Source organism: Silene latifolia, chromosome X, assembly GCF_048544455.1.
Source record: "Silene latifolia isolate original U9 population chromosome X, ASM4854445v1, whole genome shotgun sequence".
Lineage (NCBI taxonomy): Eukaryota > Viridiplantae > Streptophyta > Magnoliopsida > Caryophyllales > Caryophyllaceae > Silene > Silene latifolia.
Window position 1 is genome coordinate 344,670,106 of NC_133537.1, and position 21,972 is coordinate 344,692,077.

At 31.9% G+C, this 21,972-nt stretch overlaps 1 protein-coding gene and 1 pseudogene across 2 annotated transcripts; both read right to left on the bottom strand.

Annotated features, from left to right (window-relative positions):
* Positions 1-1,387: 1,387 nt before the first annotated feature.
* LOC141621095 (kinesin-like protein KIN-1) lies at positions 1,388-9,827 on the bottom strand (annotated as a pseudogene).
* A 2,573-nt stretch (positions 9,828-12,400) lies between these two features.
* Positions 12,401-21,553, bottom strand: LOC141619767 (glucose-6-phosphate 1-dehydrogenase 6, cytoplasmic-like). Of its 2 annotated transcripts, XM_074436785.1 has the most exons (16): positions 21,359-21,553; positions 20,080-20,301; positions 19,337-19,422; positions 18,833-18,899; positions 18,556-18,742; positions 17,480-17,637; positions 17,342-17,410; positions 16,385-16,443; positions 16,179-16,215; positions 15,932-16,003; positions 15,243-15,390; positions 14,824-14,919; positions 13,880-13,950; positions 13,287-13,402; positions 12,849-12,894; positions 12,401-12,749 (listed from the first exon to the last, which is right to left on the bottom strand). In XM_074436785.1, exons 2-16 carry the CDS (start codon positions 20,260-20,262, stop codon positions 12,582-12,584), a joined length of 1,563 nt encoding a protein of 520 aa, XP_074292886.1. In that variant the 5' UTR covers positions 20,263-20,301; positions 21,359-21,553; the 3' UTR covers positions 12,401-12,581. The 2 variants fall into 2 exon arrangements, with proteins under 2 accessions (XP_074292886.1, XP_074292887.1); XM_074436786.1 differs by lacking the exon at positions 16,179-16,215 and having other exon boundaries at positions 15,932-16,020; positions 16,371-16,443; positions 21,359-21,428.
* Between the last annotated feature and the right edge of the window lie 419 nt (positions 21,554-21,972).

Sequence of the window (21,972 nt, forward strand, 5' to 3'; positions counted from 1 at the left end):
TCGTTGTCTTTTCGATATCCAGAACCATAATGGCCCAAAATTATTGTCATGTATTGGTCTCCCAAAAAAAAAATTCTGGGAAAAAATTGAGAAACATGCTAACTCATGAAAATTCACATACTTGTAAGTTGTCATTTTTCATGTATTGATATCCAAATGTGTCTTCCTCCTGAACTTTATCAATTGTACATACAAATCAGTATTATGCCAAAATCAGATGCCCACGAAATATAATAAAACATTATCAAATGAGAGTAAATGATTATAATGGAAATTAAAAGAGAACATGAGAAAAACAAAATAGCTTTAGGATGATACAAAAAAAAATGCATATCTATTGTTATGCTTATGGAATGAACATTATCATTTAGAAATAAAAAAAAAGTAGGAATTAAAAAGCCATAATTTCATGAAAGTTTTCAAGGTAAACTAAAAATATGAATCATTATAAAGGAACTTGAGAAATGAGTTATGGAGAAAGAAGATGAAAAGTGTAGTTAAAAGTTAATGGTGAATTCAATTAGGTATTCATGTGGAGGGAGATAAAAAGTTTATTACCTTTATTATAAGATTATAATTGTAGGAATAAATATTAGGGGAATCTTATCTTTATTAATCCAGAAGCATTTCAAGCAATTTCATGCTTCCACGTCATCAATGTGCAAATTTTTTTTATTTTTTTTCCCGGAAATTGAGTTAGTAGTGGGGCCCACTGGTGTACAAATACATTTATTTGATAAAACGTCCCGCGATTACACACACTCGATAAAAGTCGATAATTAATTGTATTCTAATTAACTTCTTAAGATTTTGTTTATAGAAATTGATTTCATTAAGGCAATTAATTACATAATTAATTATAAAGTCCATAATTACAATTAAATATATCGTCTATTTAAATAGACTGTATTAAGGCAATAAATTGAATATAAATACAAATGGACTTTAGGCTACAACTTTTGCTGGACAAATAGTTAAGAAAAATAATTTACTTATTAAGGAAAAAAAATACAAAAAATTGTATTTTACTTACAAAAACTATACACTTTTTAAATTCACTAAAATAATTATATTATTATATTATTATATATCAAAAAATTAATTGTAACGCAAATATTATATTTCAAAAATCGTAACGCAACTATGTCACAATTTAATGAAATATTATGGTTTAAAAATATAACGCAATAAAAAAACAATTTTTGAAATATAATTTATTTTTTGAAAAATAGGTAATCCTCTCAAATCTATACAGAAAGTCGTTCCACCGAGGATTTACTTGGAGCAAAGGCGAGGTCAAAAAGTGGCAATGATAGGCTACCGAGTAATTTCTACTTCCATGTACAATCTGCAAATAAATCCATAATAAAATTTCGAAATTTAAAAATCAGAAAATAACAACTGGTGACGTAATCAGAGAAGCCCTGAAAGAGCAATCTCCTCCAAAACCCGAATCTGCAATTAAGTAAAAAAGTTACAATTCAGAATAGGAATAACGAACATCCATACAAAATAGAATATTAGTTTACATAACCAACATGTGAGTCAGGTCGGGTCATAGCCATGTGGGTTGGGTCGGGTCGGGTCAGACGCATGTGCAGTTGGGTTAGATTAGACCCATTAAACTAGGGTTAGGTCAGACTCATTGGGATCGAGTCGGGTCGGGTTAATTCACGTTTTTCGGGACAAGTAAAACCGAATATTATTTAATTTTATAAAACAAATTAAAGAATAACTTTTTTTAATGATTTCAATCAAATAAAATTAGAAGTAAAAACCTGAATCTGCAATTAAGTATAAAAGTTAGAATTCAGAATAGGAATAACGAACATCCATGCAAAATAGAATATTAGTTTACATAACCAACATGTGAGTCAGGTCGGGTCACAGCCATGTGGGTTGGGTCGGGTCGGGTCAGACGCATGTGCAATTGGGTTAGATTAGACCCATTAAACTAGGGTTAGGTCAGACTCATTCGGATCAAGTCGGGTCGGGTTAATTCACGTTTTTCGGGACAAGTAAAACTGAATATTATTTAATTTTATAAAACAAATTAAAAAATAACTTTTTTTAATGATTTCAATCAAATAAAATTAGAAGTAAAATAGCCTATTTATTTAAATGAATTAATTAAAAAGTCCACATGTGAAAAAATTCAACAATATCACCCTAGATCTATTTATTGTGTGCATTAAAATTGATAGAAAAATTAAAACAAGTCGCAAAATCTTATCTTTATAAAAGCAAGAACATTTAACTCGTCCTCATGAAGCCACATCATCACATAGATTAAAAAAACAATAAATGTGGAACCCCGCAGCAAAGAATTTGGATTTAATTTCTAAAAAAAACTTCGTATTTATGTTTTGTACGTAAATGTTTACATTTATGTTTTTTTATACATACATAAATATTAACGAATAACGAATAATGAATAATTAAATTAAAAATAATTCATTAACTTTTATATGATGCATGTAGCAACTAGCAAATAAAGACATTAAAGATCATAAAAATACATATCAAAAATAAATTGAAGAAAATTGAAATTGAAATGTGATTGAACTTATGGCCTTTAATTAATAAAGTCAATATTACTAAACATACAGTCAATATTACTAAAGATATATGTGCTTTCATTACTTATTGCCATTATACATCTAAAGTACATTAAACTATATAATAAATTACCTAATAAAAATTGATATTATATTTATTAAATATTTGAATTACATTAAATCGGATATAAAGCTTTTTTTCTCCAATTCTTGAAAAGAAATTTTGAAAAGTATAAAAAAAGAGTAAAAACAATAAAAAAATAGTGTTAGATAATAGTTTGAGTTAAAATGGGAATGATTCGTTTTGAGTTTTGCAAGTAAATTATCTTCTTGTTTTTTTTTGTTTTTTTTTTTAAAAATAGTTATTTTATCATCAAATAATATCAAAGTTATATAAATTGTTGTTAAATTTAAAGTACTAAAATTAATATATATTTTTTGTATTCATATTTAACATCAAGTTATTAATTAATGACGTATCGGGTAGAGTAGGTCGATTGGATAGGGTTTCGACCCCAAAATAACGTATTATTTTACATTCGTGTCGAGTTATGAGTCAAGGTTTACGGGTTTTAACCTTGGAAATAACAGGTCAGGTTAATTCAAGTTAAATTAAATTTTTATAGGTCTACATTATGAACTTAAAAAATGTAAAGACAAATATATATAATTAATCAGTTTATTTAGACTCAAATATAAACGGTTCGTATCAAAACTCAAAATTTTGGAACTCTATAACATGAGACAAATTTGTAATATGAGTTACATGACGGGGACGGGTTACAGTCAGTAAATAAGTTTATGGCGCTTTTATTTTGCCATTTATTTTTACTGTAAAACCCATTTTTAAATAGGGAAGCTATTTTTATTAAAAAAAATAATTTCCTTTTAATACTTTATTAATAGTTGTAACTTATACTATATTTTATATTAAGATAAACTTATATTTAATCCTCAGATATAGACATATAGTGGATCAGATTTCGACGTAAGTTAATGAGTTACTTAGAATTAATCGACATATCAAGCTTCACGAGTCAAGACCCAGGAAAAAAAATAGATTCAGTTGGGTTAAATATTAACAAGTACATGCTTTGTTGTTTAACTTTGTCAATTATAAAACTTTTAATAAACAGAATCACTAATTAATTTTCACGCACATTCACATAAATGCATTAAAAGATGTTAATCTTCATACAAAAATCTCCTTTCATTTTATTTCTCGGTTTTTACTCAGTCTCTCGATTACTATGTTAAGTAGGTATTTATACTTTAACTATCAAGAGGACAAATCATAATTAATCAGTATTCAGACAATAAACCTAATACATCATGTATTTTATGTCCTGTTTGATAATTACAAATGTAATTTATAATTCAAATCTACATCAAAAATGTAATTATGTTTTTTTTTAATAAATAATCTTGCTAATTTACATTATTGAATAACATACCCGTGCAATTTTGCACGGGTTAAAAACTAGTTATTTAAAACAAATATGATATTTGTAAGATTATAATTGTAGGAATAAATATTAGGGGAATTATTTAAAACAAATATGATATTTATAAGATTATAATTGTAGGAATAAATATTAGGGGAATCATTTAAAAAAAATATGATAAGACTTGCAATATGACTTCTTTGAAATCACATGATTATGCCACTTAGCTTATCACTTAAAATGTGCGTAATGTTAGCTTTTTTATATTATTGTATATATTTCATGTTATGTTGTCAATAATTAAATAATCAATAAAAATTATTGGATTCAGAAAATATCCTATGAAATAAATTTTAATGGTTTATCTAGCGCCTTTTATATATATTGCATAGATTTATTATTATTACTTATAGATTTAATTATAATTCATGTTATGCGGTCAATATTCAAACAATCGGTAAAAGTTAATAAATTCTTGAATTTTAAAATTTTCATGTGGATGTGAACCCTTCAATCTTACATTTTCATTTAATTATATTTACTTATTGATGAGTGAATTAAATTAATGCCATGTAATTATAAATTTATAATCCATGTCACATTAAAATTAGTCATGTCATATTAAAATTTGTCATGTCATATTTATAGGTGTCATTTTAGTTACCCTTTTAATAATATTGTATAGATTTTTTTTTTTTTTTTTTTTTTACAAAATCTACTTTATACGAGAGTGGTTTAAGATATTATCGTATGTAATTAAATATGACATATAGATTATGGTAGATAGTTTGGCTTGCCTTTTAATTAGATTTATAGATTATAGATTATTTATTTAGATTATAGAGTTATAGATTTTTCTCTGTATTATGAAGTCCAATATAGACATAAATATGGTGTAAGAATAAATGGAATGTGAAAGGTTTGCTTTATTGTTATTATTATTATTGTTATTATTATTTTACACAATCTACTTTGCATGAGAATGGTTTATAAATTATCTTCCGAAATTAAAATATGACATGCAGAATAATAATGGTAGATAGTATCGCTTGCTTTTTAATTATCTTATGGAATTAAAGTTAAATAAATAGGTAGATTAATAACCAAATTTATGAGAGGAAATTAAAGAGTTTATATTAGTTTTTGTGTTTTTAGTGATTGCAACTACTATTTTTATTTTTATTTTTTTGGTACTTATAAGCATGTGACAATTTTGGAGATAATTAACTTTTTAATACATAGTTTTGCCTTTTTACAATATTGTATAAAAATAAATAATTAAGTAATTAATATAGATGAATTAGTATTAACCTCTATAAAAATGCCATGTGAATTAAATTAAATGTTTTAAGTAGCCTTTTAATTATATTGTATAGATAGATTTTACCTCAGTTTCGTGCCTTTTGTATTTCTTCCCTCTTCAGATTACCCACGTGATGCTTTGTCTTATCTGCAAACATTTCACGATGCTTTAAAATTCATATAAAATATATATTGACCAAAAGGTAAAACATCAAGATGTCAAAAACTTCACAAAAGAATCAACATTATCAGATGTAAATCATTGAAATTAAACCAAATGGAAAACATAAATTTAAATATAAATCAAAGGATTTATAAAACCAATAACATAACAAATTAAAATATACTTTGTTGGACATAACAACAACAATACTCAATAATAATACTCAATATACTCTCTATAATCAAATAAATAAATTAAATCATAAAATATAATCCATAACTTAGAAGCTTATGGGCAAATGAGCAATAGATTTTAAATAAATATTGTGAATAGAAACTATTATAGGTATTATAGGTTTTATAGCCATCACACAACCATAGACTCCCATATTTTAATTTTATTTTTAATTTATTTTGTGGTATTATTAAATTAGATAATTGATTGCTCAGCAACTCAAGAGGTGAATTAAATAAGGAAAAATATTAATGAAAATTATGGGTATTAAGTAGTATAAAGAAATCTAATCAATTTATTAACATATTATATTACAAAAATTAATTAGATAGGAATAAATTTTAATTAATTTGATGGGTGTTAAGTATTATGAAGAGTTTTAATCAATTTATTATATGTTTAATTAAAAAATGAATTAAATAGGAAAAAGTGTTAATAAAAATGATGGGTACATGTTAAGTAATATGAAAAGTTTTAATTTAATAACATGTTTTATTATCAAAATTTCAATTAAAATGTCAATTTTAATTATAAATTATGTCATTTATTAACATATTTTTATCACAAAAGTTCAATTAAAATGTCAATATTGATTATAAATTATGAAATTTTGATGTAAATTTTTAAGAGTTACATAAATTAAATTAATTTATTGAAAAATGAACAATTACGTGGCAATGAGTTTTGATGCTCACATTTACGTGGCATTTTTGGATCCTACGTGGCTTTGTCTACGTGGCGTTTATTAGTCATTTTAGGGTAGCCTTTTAATTATATTTTATAGATATAAATGAATTATGTAGGTAACTTACTTGTAGCATTGACAAAGTCTTCACTCCTGTAAAACGATTTCCAATCGACAGTAACAGTTGGATTGTCCATAGAGAGTTCTTGCTGAACTAATAACATCCATAAAACTGGATTCTTGTCGACGACTTGTACCTTGAACCATTTTGAAGCGACCATCATGGCGGCCAGACTTCTTTCAGAAAAAACGTTTGCCTATCTCAAGCCATAAGTCTTTTGGTAAGTCGTTATACTGTACCCTTACCCTGTTAAATTAAAAGTAAAAAAAAAAAACTATGTTATACTTGAATTTGTATTGTGCTGTGATGATGATTAGGGTTACAATAGTTCACATTTATTTATACAAGATTATAGAATAACAACGTAAAACTTACTGATTTTGTAGAGAGTACATACCCGGCTTTAGTAATTTGATTGGAATCGGTAATAGACTTGGAACCGGGTGCTGTGCTAATACGCTTGCTTACCAAACTGACCACCACAACCATTGAAAATAAGAGATATGTTGCAGGTTCGGTAGTGGTAGTAGAGGTTAACAAATATGTAATCAAACTAAACCTTGCGCCAAGGCGAAGGGTTGATAGGGTATCTAATGCCTTTGAAGCATTAGACGAGCAGCAACACAAGAAAGCTATTCGACCTCCCTTGAAAATGAGAAATTCTAGCATTTCATGGAAGTTAGATGATAATACATGAAGACATGGAGATATCAGATATGTAGTCACCAAGGCATCCTCAGTGACTCTATAACCTCTCCAACCTCAGTGGGTAGAGTATCAGGACTTGATGTGCAGCAGCACAAAAATGCTATTCGGCATGTGTTGTGTTGGGAGCTACTTCTCAGTGACTATATAACATCTCCAACCTGTCCGAGGGCAAGTACAGAGTCGCTAATACTCTTAACGAGGCCATCACTCCTCTTGCCATCTCCAGTTGACCCACCTCTCACAGAGCTTGCCAAGTCCACAATAATAAGTTTTGTTGTTCTATTACCATTCTCAATTGTTAGTATGTAGATGCAACTTCCACATCTATCCAGACTCGTCTTTCTGACTGATAAAACTTGCAATGCGTCAGCAGCATTCAGCAAAGGGATCTGAAATTAATTATGCAAAGATATAAGGATGTGAAAAATTTATCAAAAAGCTCCCTAATTTTGAAAATCAAAGTTAACCTAGATATTAACTCACCTTAGTGAGTCCTGACAGGTCCTCAATTTGTATGTCATCTTCATTCGATATGTTCCTTATAAACATATCAGTTTTTATTTGTCAAATTAGCAATCTGAATTCTGTAAATTTTCAGATTAGAGAAAAGAGAGCCAGACTATTGACTGACTACTGATACAAACCTCACTCTTTCAACAACCTCATCAGCATCCCCCAGTACAGGGATCTGAAATTCATTACACCAGTTACATAAGGATGTGAAAATGCAGAATTTATAAACAAGTTGAACTCCAACATCAATTTCACATACCTAATTTGAATGTTTAACACACTTAATGAAAATGATTAAACGAGCTATTGAAAGGTAAATTATACAGTCGACATATTTCCAGCGTAGTAATTGAACAAGAAGAAACACGTTTTTGAAAGGATACTTCCTAAACTTGAAATTCAACACAGTTGTTGAACATACTGAAATTTATTTTATGTAGCATATCAGGGTTCATAATCGATGTTAAGCTCACCTCAGTGACTCCCGACAACAAAATCCCTTGAGATTTGTTCTCCTTAATCTGTATGTTATCCTTTGATAGATCGAGTAGGTCCCTAATAAGCACATAAGCACATTAGTTCATATCAGTCGTAGTTTCTTAATACAAAATAGCAATCTGAACCACACAAAATCTTCACATGAAGAGAGCAGGACACTATGACTGACAACTGATACAAACCTCACTTTTTCCATGTAAATCTCAACCTGCACAAGTGAAAATAGTAAGTCGACCAGAAATATAAAAAAACTGTCTTCAGTTAGGAATAAACCAGTATACTGGAAGTACCATTGACAATCTAACTGAGTATGTTGTTGCTTCATGTGAAGAATTGATCATCTCAAAAAGTCCTTCAATAACTCGTGGGACAAGACATTTCTTCATGTCATCACTCGTTTCAATGCCAGGTCCCTCCATGCTGTAGGTCTTCCCTGATCCAGTTTGCAACAATGTGAGACGGGGCATATTAATGTCATAGACGGTAAAATAACATAGTTTCAATCTTCCATAACGAAACACTAAAGCGAGAAACTACCTGACCGTAACTGATGATCGTTCCATTGACTGCATTAAATGCATCTGGAAGATCATCACAATTGGTTATATTATTAAACTGGGAAATAATATTTACGAAGATATATTGATGATAATAATTTCACAAAAACCGTAACTAACATTTCACTATCAGCAGCAACGACGCTCGCATTGCCGAAATATAACGACTAAAATCGCATTATTTCTCCATTTTTTACACAATAAACTAGAAAATCAACAAGTACTTTTTAATAAAAATCATATAAACAGATAATAATAATAATAATCTCGAGCGAAAACCGTAACTAACACTTCACTATCAGCAGCAACTTTTCATCATCATATCGCTCAAAATATAACAACTAAAATCGCATTATTTCTCCATTTTTTACACAATAAACTAGAAAATCAACAAGTACTTTTTAATAAAAATCATATAAACAGATAATAATAATAATAATAATAATAATAATCTCGAGCGAAAACCGTAACTAACACTTCACTATCAGCATCAACTTTTCATCATCATATCGCTCAAAATATAGCAACTAAAATCGCATTATTTCTCCATTTTTTACACAATAAACTAGAATTCATACATGAAAATCAACAAGTACTTTATAATAAAAATCATATAAACAGATAATAATAATAATAATCTCGAGCGAAAACCGTAACTAACACTTCACTATCAGCAGCAACTTTTCATCATCATATCGCTCAAAATATAACGACTCAAATCGCATTATTTCTTGAGTTTTTACCTTGAACAATCGGCAATGCTAAGAATTCATAAACACTAGCTTGTGAAGATTCCTCGTAAAAAACTTTATCAAAATCGAACCTGATATCACCGTTATCATCCTATCAAATTTCACAATCAAAATTATTACATTATCATCATCCGATAAAATTCAACATAAACAACACAAAAAAACAGAGAAAACCTTGAAATTGAAAGAATCATCGTCGATGCGATGAATGCAGCTAGTACCGTCATCTTTGATTTTGATTTTGCTAGGCCTTAGTTGCCGGAATCGAGCGCAAATGATTACCTTCGACATTGCTAATCGATCGCGAAGAAATTACCGAACGAATTTTGGAGTGGGAAACAGAGAGAGAATTCTAGAGAGGGAAAATATAGTGAGAGAAAATGATTGTGTGAAGTGAGTAAAATGAGAAAGTTGGTTACAACTTATAACTACCGTCTATTTATTTGACTATTCTAGCTACATTACATAAATATGCTAAATACGTACTCTTTTTGTATCACAATAATGGTAACATTGACTTTTTGACACTTATCAAGACACGTTTTACAACGTAAATATCTTTAGTTACATATTATTAAAAATTATAAAAATTTGATATTCTTATTGCATTCATGACGATAAATCAAACAAGATCTCACATGACTATATTTTGTCTTATAGATTAAGAATAACTAGTATTGGTGTCCGGCTTCGCCCGGGCTACCTCTACTCAACATTAAATTTTTTTTCCATTAAATAAAATTACTTAAAGTTGCATAACCCATAAATTTATGACTAATATATTTTTCTATGACCTATCTTAAAATTACGATGAAATAAATTTTAAGACAAATTCACTACTCTCTTTATTAATATTTTACTCTTATTAATGAAACAATAGTAATAACATTTCACTACTTTCCCGTAATCATTGTTACTTTCACTACTCCCGCCGTAATTATTGTTAATGTCATACCGCCGCATTAATATTGATAATTTCACTACGCAGCCGTAATTATTGCTACTTTCACTATTGCCGCATTAATATTGATTATTTTACTACTTTTGTTGTTGTTTCTACCACTTTCACTAATCTCGCTGATAATATTGTTACTTTTACTATTCAAATGAGTGATTACTATCATATAAATATATCCAATGTTACTACAATTTTCTTTTCTTTACTGACGAAATTACTTTTACTACTTATGCATGTAATTTTAAGAGGATTATATATTTATATAAATATATTACATATATGCATTAAATCAAATTGAAAGAATTTTGTAATATTATATATTATGAAATCTAACTTGAATTATTTATAACCACTTATATTATATTTTTGTATGTTAAGTAATTAACATCTCTATACATCTAATAAACTATAAAGTTTAATAAAATTACATAGATTTTAAACTTAATATATAATTTTATGATAATAATAATTAATAACATAGGTGTGCATGTTTATACTAATTAATTATTTTATTTTAAGGAAATATTTATAGAAGATATTTAGGAAAATTACCAAGCATCTTCTTTATTGACCATCTTAATTAATTATTTTATTTTAAGGAAATTGACCATCTTAATTAATTATTTAATTTTAAGGAAATTGACCATGTTTTAGTCTCTTACAAATGTTTAGGAAAATTATAAAGTTTCTATATAATTTTATTTTAACCCAAAGTATATAATATTTGCATTGAGATCCCTTAATCGGGTCCATCACACGGTGCTAGTAATTTAAAACTATATAGTATAATTAATTTGTATAACTTTCTTTAATTACATTGAAGTCCCTTGGTTTCTGGATTTAATATATAGTATTGATATCGAAGATTCCCTACGGCCATAAATAGTGTCAAGACTAGTTGGAAAGCCCGTGCGATGCACGGGGCTTCTAACATGTTCATTTATACCAATATAAACTTAAGTTGATCAAAAAGTTCAATTATGTTGAATTTAAATTGAAACAAAATTTCGGGGTTGGTATAGTTGATGATCGTTGAATTATTATTCCATTTAATATAAAAGTCGTATCCTTCGGTAGTAATCATATAATTGTACAACATTAAGTGACATAGATCATGTTCTTTCGGCTGAAAAGAGTTGAACTGAACTTAATGGAGATAAACTGAACTCAACTTAAATAAGCTGAAATTAAGTCCATAAGATCACGGCCAGGAAAAAAAACCCTTAAAAAATCAAGTTTTAGTAATACTCCCTCTATTTTTCTATATATGACTTTATCACATTTCGAGACGCATACTTCTCTCTTTAATATCTCTTAAATTATATGATTAAATATAGTAATATGTATACTCATATGAAAGAATTTTTCATAAGGAATTTAATGGTATAATTTTTATAATTTTTTACCAAATATACTTTTGTAAATATTAAAGTCAAAAGCTAGCTCGCCTCGAAAAAGCAAAACGTCATATATTAAAAAATCGAATGGAGGGAGTACTTTTTTTACTTTTTTTATCAAAAGCTAACTAGCTCAAATGGAAGAGCATCTACAATGACACAAGGTGTGAGTTCGAATCTAGCGTTGATTGCGCGATACTTTGTATTTGGCAACAATGAACGCCTATATTATCGTTAATTATAGAAATATGGGTGTTAAATTCAATTGTTATAGATCTAGTTGAGAAATAAATATTGTCCTAGTAATGTTTCATCGAGTTGGGTTAACATTATCATAGAAACCGGCATGTACGCTAATCGTTGATCAACCAAGTCAACTTGTGGATATTCATTGGTTTCTTTCTATATGCATGCCTTTTCGACACGACGATACTTGTATCTATTATAGAGTACATAACTTATTATATCATATTCCTTTTCCAAAAAGGGTTTACCAAATCTCGAGTAGACGCTCCTCGCTAAAAATACCAAATACCGAGATTCTATTACAGAAGTGCATAAACTGACAATAGACTCGTGATGTACTGAAACCAAGTCACATACATGTGGTTATTTATACTACATTGTACTGTAAAAAAACCTATTGATAGTGGTATCGCCTCAGGCTTCTCAGGGCAGTTTCATAAGCTCCTACAAAGTGGGGGGAATCCAGATATAGCCATGAGTTTGAATATAGCCAGCCTTTTGAAGCAACTCATCGGCCTCGGCTGGACCTCGTGTTCCAGGCTTGTATGGAATTGACTTCAGCTCTCCTCTATCGATTCGGTGGAGAAGAGGAGTGAAGATCTCCCAGGCAGCCTGAAATTGGAACAGGGAACAGGTTTAATATGTACACAACAAGCATATATCAAGAAACTTTTAAAAAATATACTCTGTAGAAAGTTATGGTTTTCTTGCCTTGAGCTCATCTCTACGAACAAAATGTTGTTGATCGCCTCTTATTCTGTGGAAGCGAAAGCTAATTGCATCATTATTGGCATATGAATATATACATGATAATAAAATTGCACGTACCATAAGTATCCCAGAGACAAAAACCACGATAAAGTCTTAATGCTAATATTATTTGGGTTCATCGAACATGAATTGTTGTTTAAATTTGTCAACTTAAAAACAAAAAGATCAACAAAGATGAAAAGGGGTTTTAACACAAGAAGTTCACAGCATTGCAATTGCAAGGTAAAGGGGTTATAGATACCTCCTAAGAGTATCTAAACACACTGTTCAACGGTGAACACACTCCTTAGTTGTTCCCGGAAGATGGGGAGGGGTCAACGGGGTTTAAATAGTCACCAATATAAAGTGGAAAAATCTCAGAAGGTAGAGAAGTCTTACGTGTCCAGAATTAGACGCTCATAAGCCTCCGGAATAACAACTCCCTGATACCTCTGACGGTATGACAAGTCTAGCTCACTTTGAACTGTTGACATTTCCAACCCTGGCTGTTTAACCTGTTTGAATATGATAAATTGGTTCATCAATTCATCAACTGATACCTCCATAAGGACGGTCAAAACAATATAAAAACAGGAATGCTGCTTCTTGAACAACAACAATAAAAACAATATAGATACTCCTATCATCATTTGTAATTCTAATGTGAGGTAAAAACAGGCAAGTAGTCACCCAATTCTCTTGGATTTCCTACATTTTCTGAATCAAGGACATTCAAAATAACCCACAAAAAAAATACTCTCTTGGATGACACAGACTCACATGTGAGATCAACGTAGATCCTCACATGTAATACAGCAAAGTTCACATTTGTAAATAAGAAGCATTTCACAAAATAAAATTTCCCAAAAATTAATTTGGGTCAAAAGTATCTTCTTGAAAACTTTAAAAAGTCGAACAAAAAGATAATAGTAAAAAAAGAGAGAATGGACTAGATATGCAATGAGTCAATGACACATGCACCATTTACTTACCGTGAGTTTCATGTAAATCGCCTCTGAGGGTTGCAGCCGTATTACAAATTCATTTCTTCCTTGCTTTTTACCTGAAAACAAGGGACGCAGTAAGATTCCAAGGATGTACTTAACAATAAGGCTAAATATTCGTTTTTTCCTATATGTGGGCAGATACATCCCAGACTGCCAGAGACAGCATCCATTGATGGAGATTCTCTCGAAGTATTTGATCAAAGAAATTATGGCACTAGGGAGATCAGTGACACTTTCTAGCATATCTAGCTTGAATGTAACTATGGAATAGCCGTAGGTGGTAAGTATCACGAACAGTTACTACCTAGAACTCCAATCCTCCACCTCAGTTTTTAGTTTTTGATAAGTAATTTTCGGCAAGAAGGTCCAGTAAAAAAGATACAATAAATAAAGTAACTAAAAGAGAGTGAGAAATCAGTACATCAAAAAACACGAGAGAAGGAACAACAAGAAAAAACAAACCACCATCTAAAGAATTAAAGCCAACTGAGTCACATCGCTACCACAACATTGTCCCACCCCCAGCACTCTAATATTAAAAATAGAAACGAGATTCTGATCACTCTTTTCTTCAAATAGCCGGCTCTTTTGACAAACTCCATCCCCATTACTCCGTAGTTCAAAATTATGGCAGGCAGCTGATTTGCTTTTCTTAAGTCTTCATCAAGCTTTCACATTAGTCGTAACTCGTAATAAGCGAACAAAAAAAAGGAGCCAAGTTTGACAAGTAAAACACAAACATATTGACTATCAGTGAGCTAGAACTTGCATCACACACATTAGAAGGTCATGTGTAACAGTACCTTTGAGCACCTGCTACTGATGCAAGAAATAAACGAAACTCAACATGCTCTTACAGCAACAAAACCTTAATCCTGAAATAATTTGGAGCCTAACAGTGATATAAATACAAATAAGCAATTGCTTACATCTGAATATATCACCAGGGACATCTTTGAATTGAACACGTATTTCTGCTTTCCTCGAGTTCAATGCTTTTCCAGCCTTTAGTATAAAGGGAACACCTGCGATATAGCAGATAGATATCAATCGAGAATAACAAAAGATCAGCCTACAAGACATGGGCACATGGAGTCCTAATTGATTGACATGCTACAAATGTGTCTCACTGTTGGATGTCCTGTGCAGTGTCAAGGGCAGTAGATAAGATGGGGGTTTTGGGAAACAGTGAAGTCTCCAAAGGTTTATTTATTCCAAGTCAAGGATGGGAGGCTGCCCCTCGTCTCCCCTGAGGCCCTATTAATTAGGAATATCGCAGCCGACACACATCAGAATATACTACTCTAAAGCACAGATAAGTATAGAGGGTAAAGAGATAATGACTTACCTTCCCATCTTTCATTGTGAATCCTCAAAATCACCGTTGCAAATGTTGGGGTGTTGGAGTCTTTTGGAACAGTTGGATCATCTCGATAACCTTCATATTGCCCGAGAACTACCTCTTCGTCACTTATGGGATTAACTTGTTGAAGAACCTTAAAAAGAAGCACAGCTTACAGTTAATAATGTAAGCTGAAAATCAGCTACCAGGTATACATGCATAACTAGATTCATTTGAATATATTGCCTTCACTAAACCTAAATCGCTTGTGCCCAGTTTGATCTCATACTGTACATCAAGGTGGAATCTTCAGTATATATGGGGTCATAATTCTGACAAAATTTTCAAAAAAAATCCTAAATAGAAAATTATCGAGATGTTTGAATATGGACAAGCAAATAAGGAAGGCGGAAAGTTTAAAAACGGATAGTGTCTGTAACAAGGGGACAAGATGTTGAAGCTATGTCGCCCATCAATTACTAGAAGTCTAAAACAGCTTGACAGGCTAGAATAATTGGTTATTTAAAAATTTTGATCCACATTCAAAGTTTATGACATATTAGAAGGAACCCTGCTAAGTATACCAAGATAGAAACTGGTGACAAACTAAAAAAGGAACCTGCAAAGCGTTAATTGGTGTATCATGCCAATTTTATAATTAATTGAACTTAAATGCAAGGGTTTAGAAAACATACCTTCACTTTTTCATCACGGATGCTCTCTGGTGTGAGTGACGCAGGCTTCTCCATTGCAACCAAACAAAGAACCTGCAAAGCTTTAAAATCTGCTTATTAAAAAAGTGATCGGGAACAAATGCAAAAAATGGTCAACATGGACAACATCTTTTAAGCACGCCAAGAATCTGGGATCTATAATCCAGGAATAAGAGACTATCTAAGATTAAAAGATGAAACAATGGATGTTGTGGGCCTGTGGCCATACCTGCAATAGGTGATTTTGAATAATGTCACGGACAATTCTGCAACCAAAAACATAGCACTGGAATCAGAATATTTCACACAGAAGGATTCGAGAGGATAACTGATAAAAAAACTAATCAAACATATAAATGGGCCGCAAAATAAAGCCGCAATATACTGAGTGTTCCTCTTATAACAAAGTTTCGATAACTACAGTCAGCAGCATACCCATATTCGTCAAAGTATCCACCTCGACCATCTGTACCAAAATCCTCCCTGAAGACAATCTGCAATATACCGAATTTGGAAAAGCACATTAGAGACAGATACACAACTCCAAGTTTCGATACTAATTGTTTCCGTTTCAATGGGGTCAAATACTCTATTCCCCAGCTATGTAGTATGATGGGTTAAAGTACACAGGTCACTAAACTCTCTACGAATCTTGCATAGTGAGAAGCAGTGTGTTGGTTCATATCACGACACATTAGTTAGGTATATGAAAGAGCGATTTCAGTTTTACAAAATTAACGAAGTACACAAGGGTACGGCGACCTACATCTGACACTCCTTATCCCGCCTTTGAGGCACATGAGTAATGTTGTTGCTGTAGGTATATACAATTATAGATTAGTGTCTCTGCTTTATACTCCCTCCTATTCTTAATAACCCTCCCCTTTCATGGAGGGCATGGGAATTAAGGGAGGGGAGTATTATATGATAAAGTATTGTAGTGGGGTAGGAGATTGGAGAGAGGGAAGGTATTGTGTAATTAAAATAAGTATTGTTGTGGGGTAAGGTGATTAAAATAAGTATTGTTGTGGGGTAAGGTGATTAAAATAAGATAAAGTATAAGTATTGTGGGGTATTGTTGTGGGGTGGGGTGATTAAAATAAGTATAAAAGTTTGCCAAATAAGGAAATAGGGAGAGTATTGTGAATAGACAAAAAAAGAAATAGGGAGAGTTATTTAGAATAGGAGGGAGTATGTGTTTCTGTCACCATATAGGAGCCACTAGGAATGGAAGTAGCTGTACATTCAGCTAAGTTGTATGGACAAAATGTCTTAGCTCGGAAAACTAGAGAGCATTGATCAAACAAGGGTTTCACCCTGCAGTCAAATAATTAACCTACTGTGAACATTATCAATGTTTTCCCTGAGAATGCTAGAGAGAATTCCTAATACCTGAACATTATCAATGTTGTCCCGGTTCCAGAGAGGAAGAAAAAACCTATTAGCGAAGCGCATGACGAGCTGCAATAACAAAAGTATCAGCACCGTAATACATAAAATGGATGACAACTTTAAGGATTTATGCATTACCATGTTCTGCACCAACTCTTTCCCCAAGTAGTGATCAATACGGTAAATTTGGGATTCATTAAACAACTCTCCTATCTGTGAACTAAGTTGTTCAGCGGAATCTAAGTCTTTTCCAAAAGGCTTCTCAACCACTACTCGCGTCCAACCACCATTATCCGCTGCAAGTCATTAATAAACTTCTTAGTAATTATGTTCACTTCTTAGTCAAATACTTAAGGATGAACAATTGAACACTTTCCAGCAAAAGAAAAAGGTAAACAGTGATCATTGTGTCAAATTCCGGATGAAGGCGGCTAGTGATTCGGGAATCATGCAATTGTTTTCAAATAATTAATGCTGGAATTTAAATTAGAGCACAATCTACACATTTTGACAGCTGAAATATCACATACAAATTTCATAACCAGTTTTTCATTTTTTAAAAGAATTTCACTTGCAGTATTAATTTTGAAAGTGAACTAAAAAGTCATGACGAACATTCAAATTACACTTTATAATCTACCGTAAAAGTCATGACGAACATTCAAACATGGGTGACAGAAACACAAGAATGCGTCCAAGGCCAAAGTTAGCATTTCACTCTGGTGGTCAACCGTTGTTAAATGTAGACAATATAAATGGGATGGAGGGAGCAATATGCACAAATTTTAGTAACACGACAGCACAACAAAGACCGACCACCAGTCATTAACTCGTTGCCACAGGGACTTTTTTTTAACTAAAGGTAGAACATAATCTTGAACTTTCTCTTTCCAAAATGTGGCACCAACAGCAGGATGGCTTATTTTTGTTGCTTCTGATATATACACGGCAGCAACACTGGCATTGCAACATATTGAAAAATGGGGTTTTGACCTCACAAGTTTTGGAAATGGATGTTATACATAGCTTTATTTGACAAATTTGAAAAATTTTATTTTTAGACGGACAATGAGGAATTGAGGATTTGAGGGTAAATGACAACGAAAAAAATGACCCACTAGAGGATTTCGTTCTCTGCCACTGCTAGGAATGTGAAAGAGCGACTTCAGTTATACCAGGTAAAAACAACTCAATGCAGAGGATTGGGAACATACATTTAGTCATACAGCAAAGACTGATCATTCTGCAGACTGATGGATACACTGATGGAGGGAGAGCAAGATAGAAGAGTCTCCTAGCAACTCCATCTTGCCTATTCTGTTCACACTCGTATTTGGATATTTCTTTATCCAATAACCGAAAGCCTTCCTCAGTGTCATAAGAACCACTAACATATTTGATCTGGAAAGTAAGCAGGTAACCTGTTAATATTCTGATGAAATTATTGGATGAAATTACTAAAACAAACAGAGGAATATAACGGCTACTAACCAGATGCAAGAAGTTGGCAACTTCTTCAGATATCTGTGCTGTTACGTTCTTGGAAGGGATCAGGTATCTGAATATATTAGCAAAGACATTCAAAAGGACAACATGATGACGAATATACTCCATATGATAATAATAGAATAGCAGAGGCTATCCCATGCAGTGATGCAGATTACAACATGAAATACCAAGGCATACATGTTCAAATAAAAAAATGCCACAAGTAATTGACCCAAACTGAAATATCAAGACATACCCCTAAACCCCGTAACCACCGATTTGAAATGACTCGACTCAAATTGACCCAACCAATCCTACCTGAAGTGACTCAACAAAAACACACCTGAAACTGGCTGAGGGCCCAACCGAGTTATAGAACAAACCTAATATGAGTCATATGACTCAAGCCAAGCTAGCCCGCTCTAAACCCGACCAAAATGATCTATCTGCCAGGTTTAAATTGATAAGTAGATAGTAACAAAGATTTTGTAAGACAAAATGTCTCACCCACGAATGCGATCTCTCAATTCATCATTTGTCATTTTTGACCTTGCATAACCAAATATGTGAACTTCATTGGGAGGGAGAAATCCCTGAACAATTAATAACCAATCCAAATTAATAATATGTATTAACCTTAAAACTCAATTAAAATAAAACCTTGGAAACCTCAACATAAATGATACTAATCAATTGACTCTCGTTGAGATGCTATTTATTGACATGTATGCAGAAGGATTTCATGACTTCTTATGTCTGTTAGTTACGCTGAGTTAATTATGATAAGGGATTCCATAATACGTAGTATATTGCATGATTATCAACTCTACAGGTCAAGATTAGCACGCAAGCCTACAGAGGTTTTATAGACAGAATGTTTAACCTAAACACAGCTAAGTGGTCAAAACATGATTTACGAATGTGAGTGCATTAGACAAATTACATAGCCACATTTGGCGCATGTTTAGTTGAAGAGTATGAAGAGTGAAGACTCAAGCTTACAATGTTGTGGATGTTCTGTTAAACTTTTATATGCTTCACAATATTTTCCCAAAGTCCTTAAATTATTACTAGCATTTCGGAATTAGAGTTGACAAAACTAAAGTTGTCAAACACATCCATGGTGATAATTCCTGTGATTTAGCGCAACTGTTCATCTTGTGTTCGATTTCTACACCTAACAGTAATGGCTGAGAAACACAGCAAAAAACGAATAATCTAAATGAAGACACATATGTATGTAGTTTAACCTGACAGTAAAGGTTGAATAGCGCAGGAAAAGTCTTCTTCTTAGCAAGATCCCCAGATGCACCAAGGACAATGATAGACAAGGACCCGCATTCTTGTGAACTTTCAGAGTCTCCTCTGTCTACGAATGATTCGTTCCTGAAACTCAGTCTTTTCTCTATATGCCACTGGCTTGACCCCATCATAAATGGATCCAAGTAGGAAAAAACTCACTTGTTTGAAAACTGGAAGTAATCACCAACATAACAAGTTATTATCTCTCACTAAAACAACATCACATCAACTATGAAATAAATCTCAGAATACGAGTAAAAAGCACATCATTTACAATGAAATATTGATCAGAAAAAAGTAGTGATGTCATTCGGCAGCTATACACAATGTGGAGATTCGTTGGACTGTACTACCACAAGGATGGAGCAAAGGGTAAAGACAACAACTTTTATTTCATTTTTTTCTAGTTAACAACTCTTACTCTAACGGTTTTTAGTGACGATGTCCCTCATGATTCTATTAAGTATTTCTCTACACACTAAGAAAATATTGGATCAGGCAATCGTAAGTGAAAAACCCGATTTGTTTCATATTAAAACCGTGTTGTTAAGATCATCTCTCGAGACAGTGACCACATTATTGCTGAACTATGAAGAACTAAGCCACGTCCAGATGTCGATAGGTCCACATTCAAGAACATAACCCTGACAACTCCATGCAGAGAACAACAACGAGGAATCACATGTCAAAAGCATCAATATCAACCACATAATAACGAATCTAAATACAAACGTGTAACGGAAATATGATGACTATGATCTGTATTACTACAATCTGTAAGCATCAGCATCAATTCACTCACTAGCTCAAAATTTGACAGTAAATGACACCAACCCCCACAATTAAACTAAAATATACAATGATGATGATCAAACAAATACTCGGAATCGGCTTCGATAACATCATGAACAACAGTTTGATTCCAAACCCGGATCTAAACAACAAAGTTGGACCAGAATATGATGAATAAAGCTCCAAACAGCAAGCATCAGCAACAATTTACTCACTAATAAATACAAATGATGAACATGGGAACACAACACAGTCAAATAAATTATATAACCAAATTCCAACATCTAAAATATTCCAAATTTCAACTAACAATCAATGATCAAACCCATTAATGATTTTCAAAGATACACTCATAAATCCAATAAAACCAACACATAAACATATTAATAAACAAAAAAGCAAGAATAAAAAAAGAATGAAAATAGAAAAAATGACCTGAAAAAATGAAGAAAGATGAAGCAGAGAAAGTAGGTAAGGTGTGATCTTAGACTTGTAAACTGAACATAAACATAAACAGGAAGAATGTTAGTTATGTAAAGTATGAGATATTGGTGACTGTGGTGAGGTAGGTGAAATCGTGAATTGTGTGAATACGTGATTGTTTTTCAATTTATTTTTATTTTTGTGCGTAGTAGACCCGCTGCCGAGTGCGACTGTCTTTTGCCTTTTTTTCTTCGAGTGGGGGTGGGTTAGTCGGTAGAGGTTCTACAAAATCAGACCGTCTTGGTTGTGACCTCACAGAGTCCCCTTTCACCCACCCTCCCATTGCCAGTTGTTTCTTACCTTGTGAGTGGTCGTGCTACAAAAGTTTTGCGATTCTCTTCATTTCTTCCTCTTTTTTTTTTTTTTTTTCTTTTATTGGTTTTTGATTTTCTTAAAGTGGATTGAGGAAGGGCTGAGCAAAACCAGTTATCTTTCTTTCCTTCCTTGTTCAAGGTCTTTGCTTCTCACGGTGTTTTTAGGTTTGTCTGACTTGTTTTTTCTTCGCTAGGGTTCTGGTTTTCGTTGCGTTTTTTGGTGTTCGATTGGGTTTTAGGGTTTGTCTAGGA

Coding starts and splice junctions, on each gene's coding strand:
- LOC141619767 (XM_074436785.1), bottom strand. CDS start 20,262: ATGATGGGGTCAAGCCAGTGGCATATAGAGAAAAGACTGAGTTTCAGG. Junction 18,743..18,832: donor TTGCCAACTTCTTGCATCTG/GTTAGTAGCCGT, acceptor CTTACTTTCCAG/ATCAAATATGTTAGTGGTTC. Junction 12,750..12,848: donor TTCGTAGAGATGAGCTCAAG/GCAAGAAAACCA, acceptor TTCCAATTTCAG/GCTGCCTGGGAGATCTTCAC.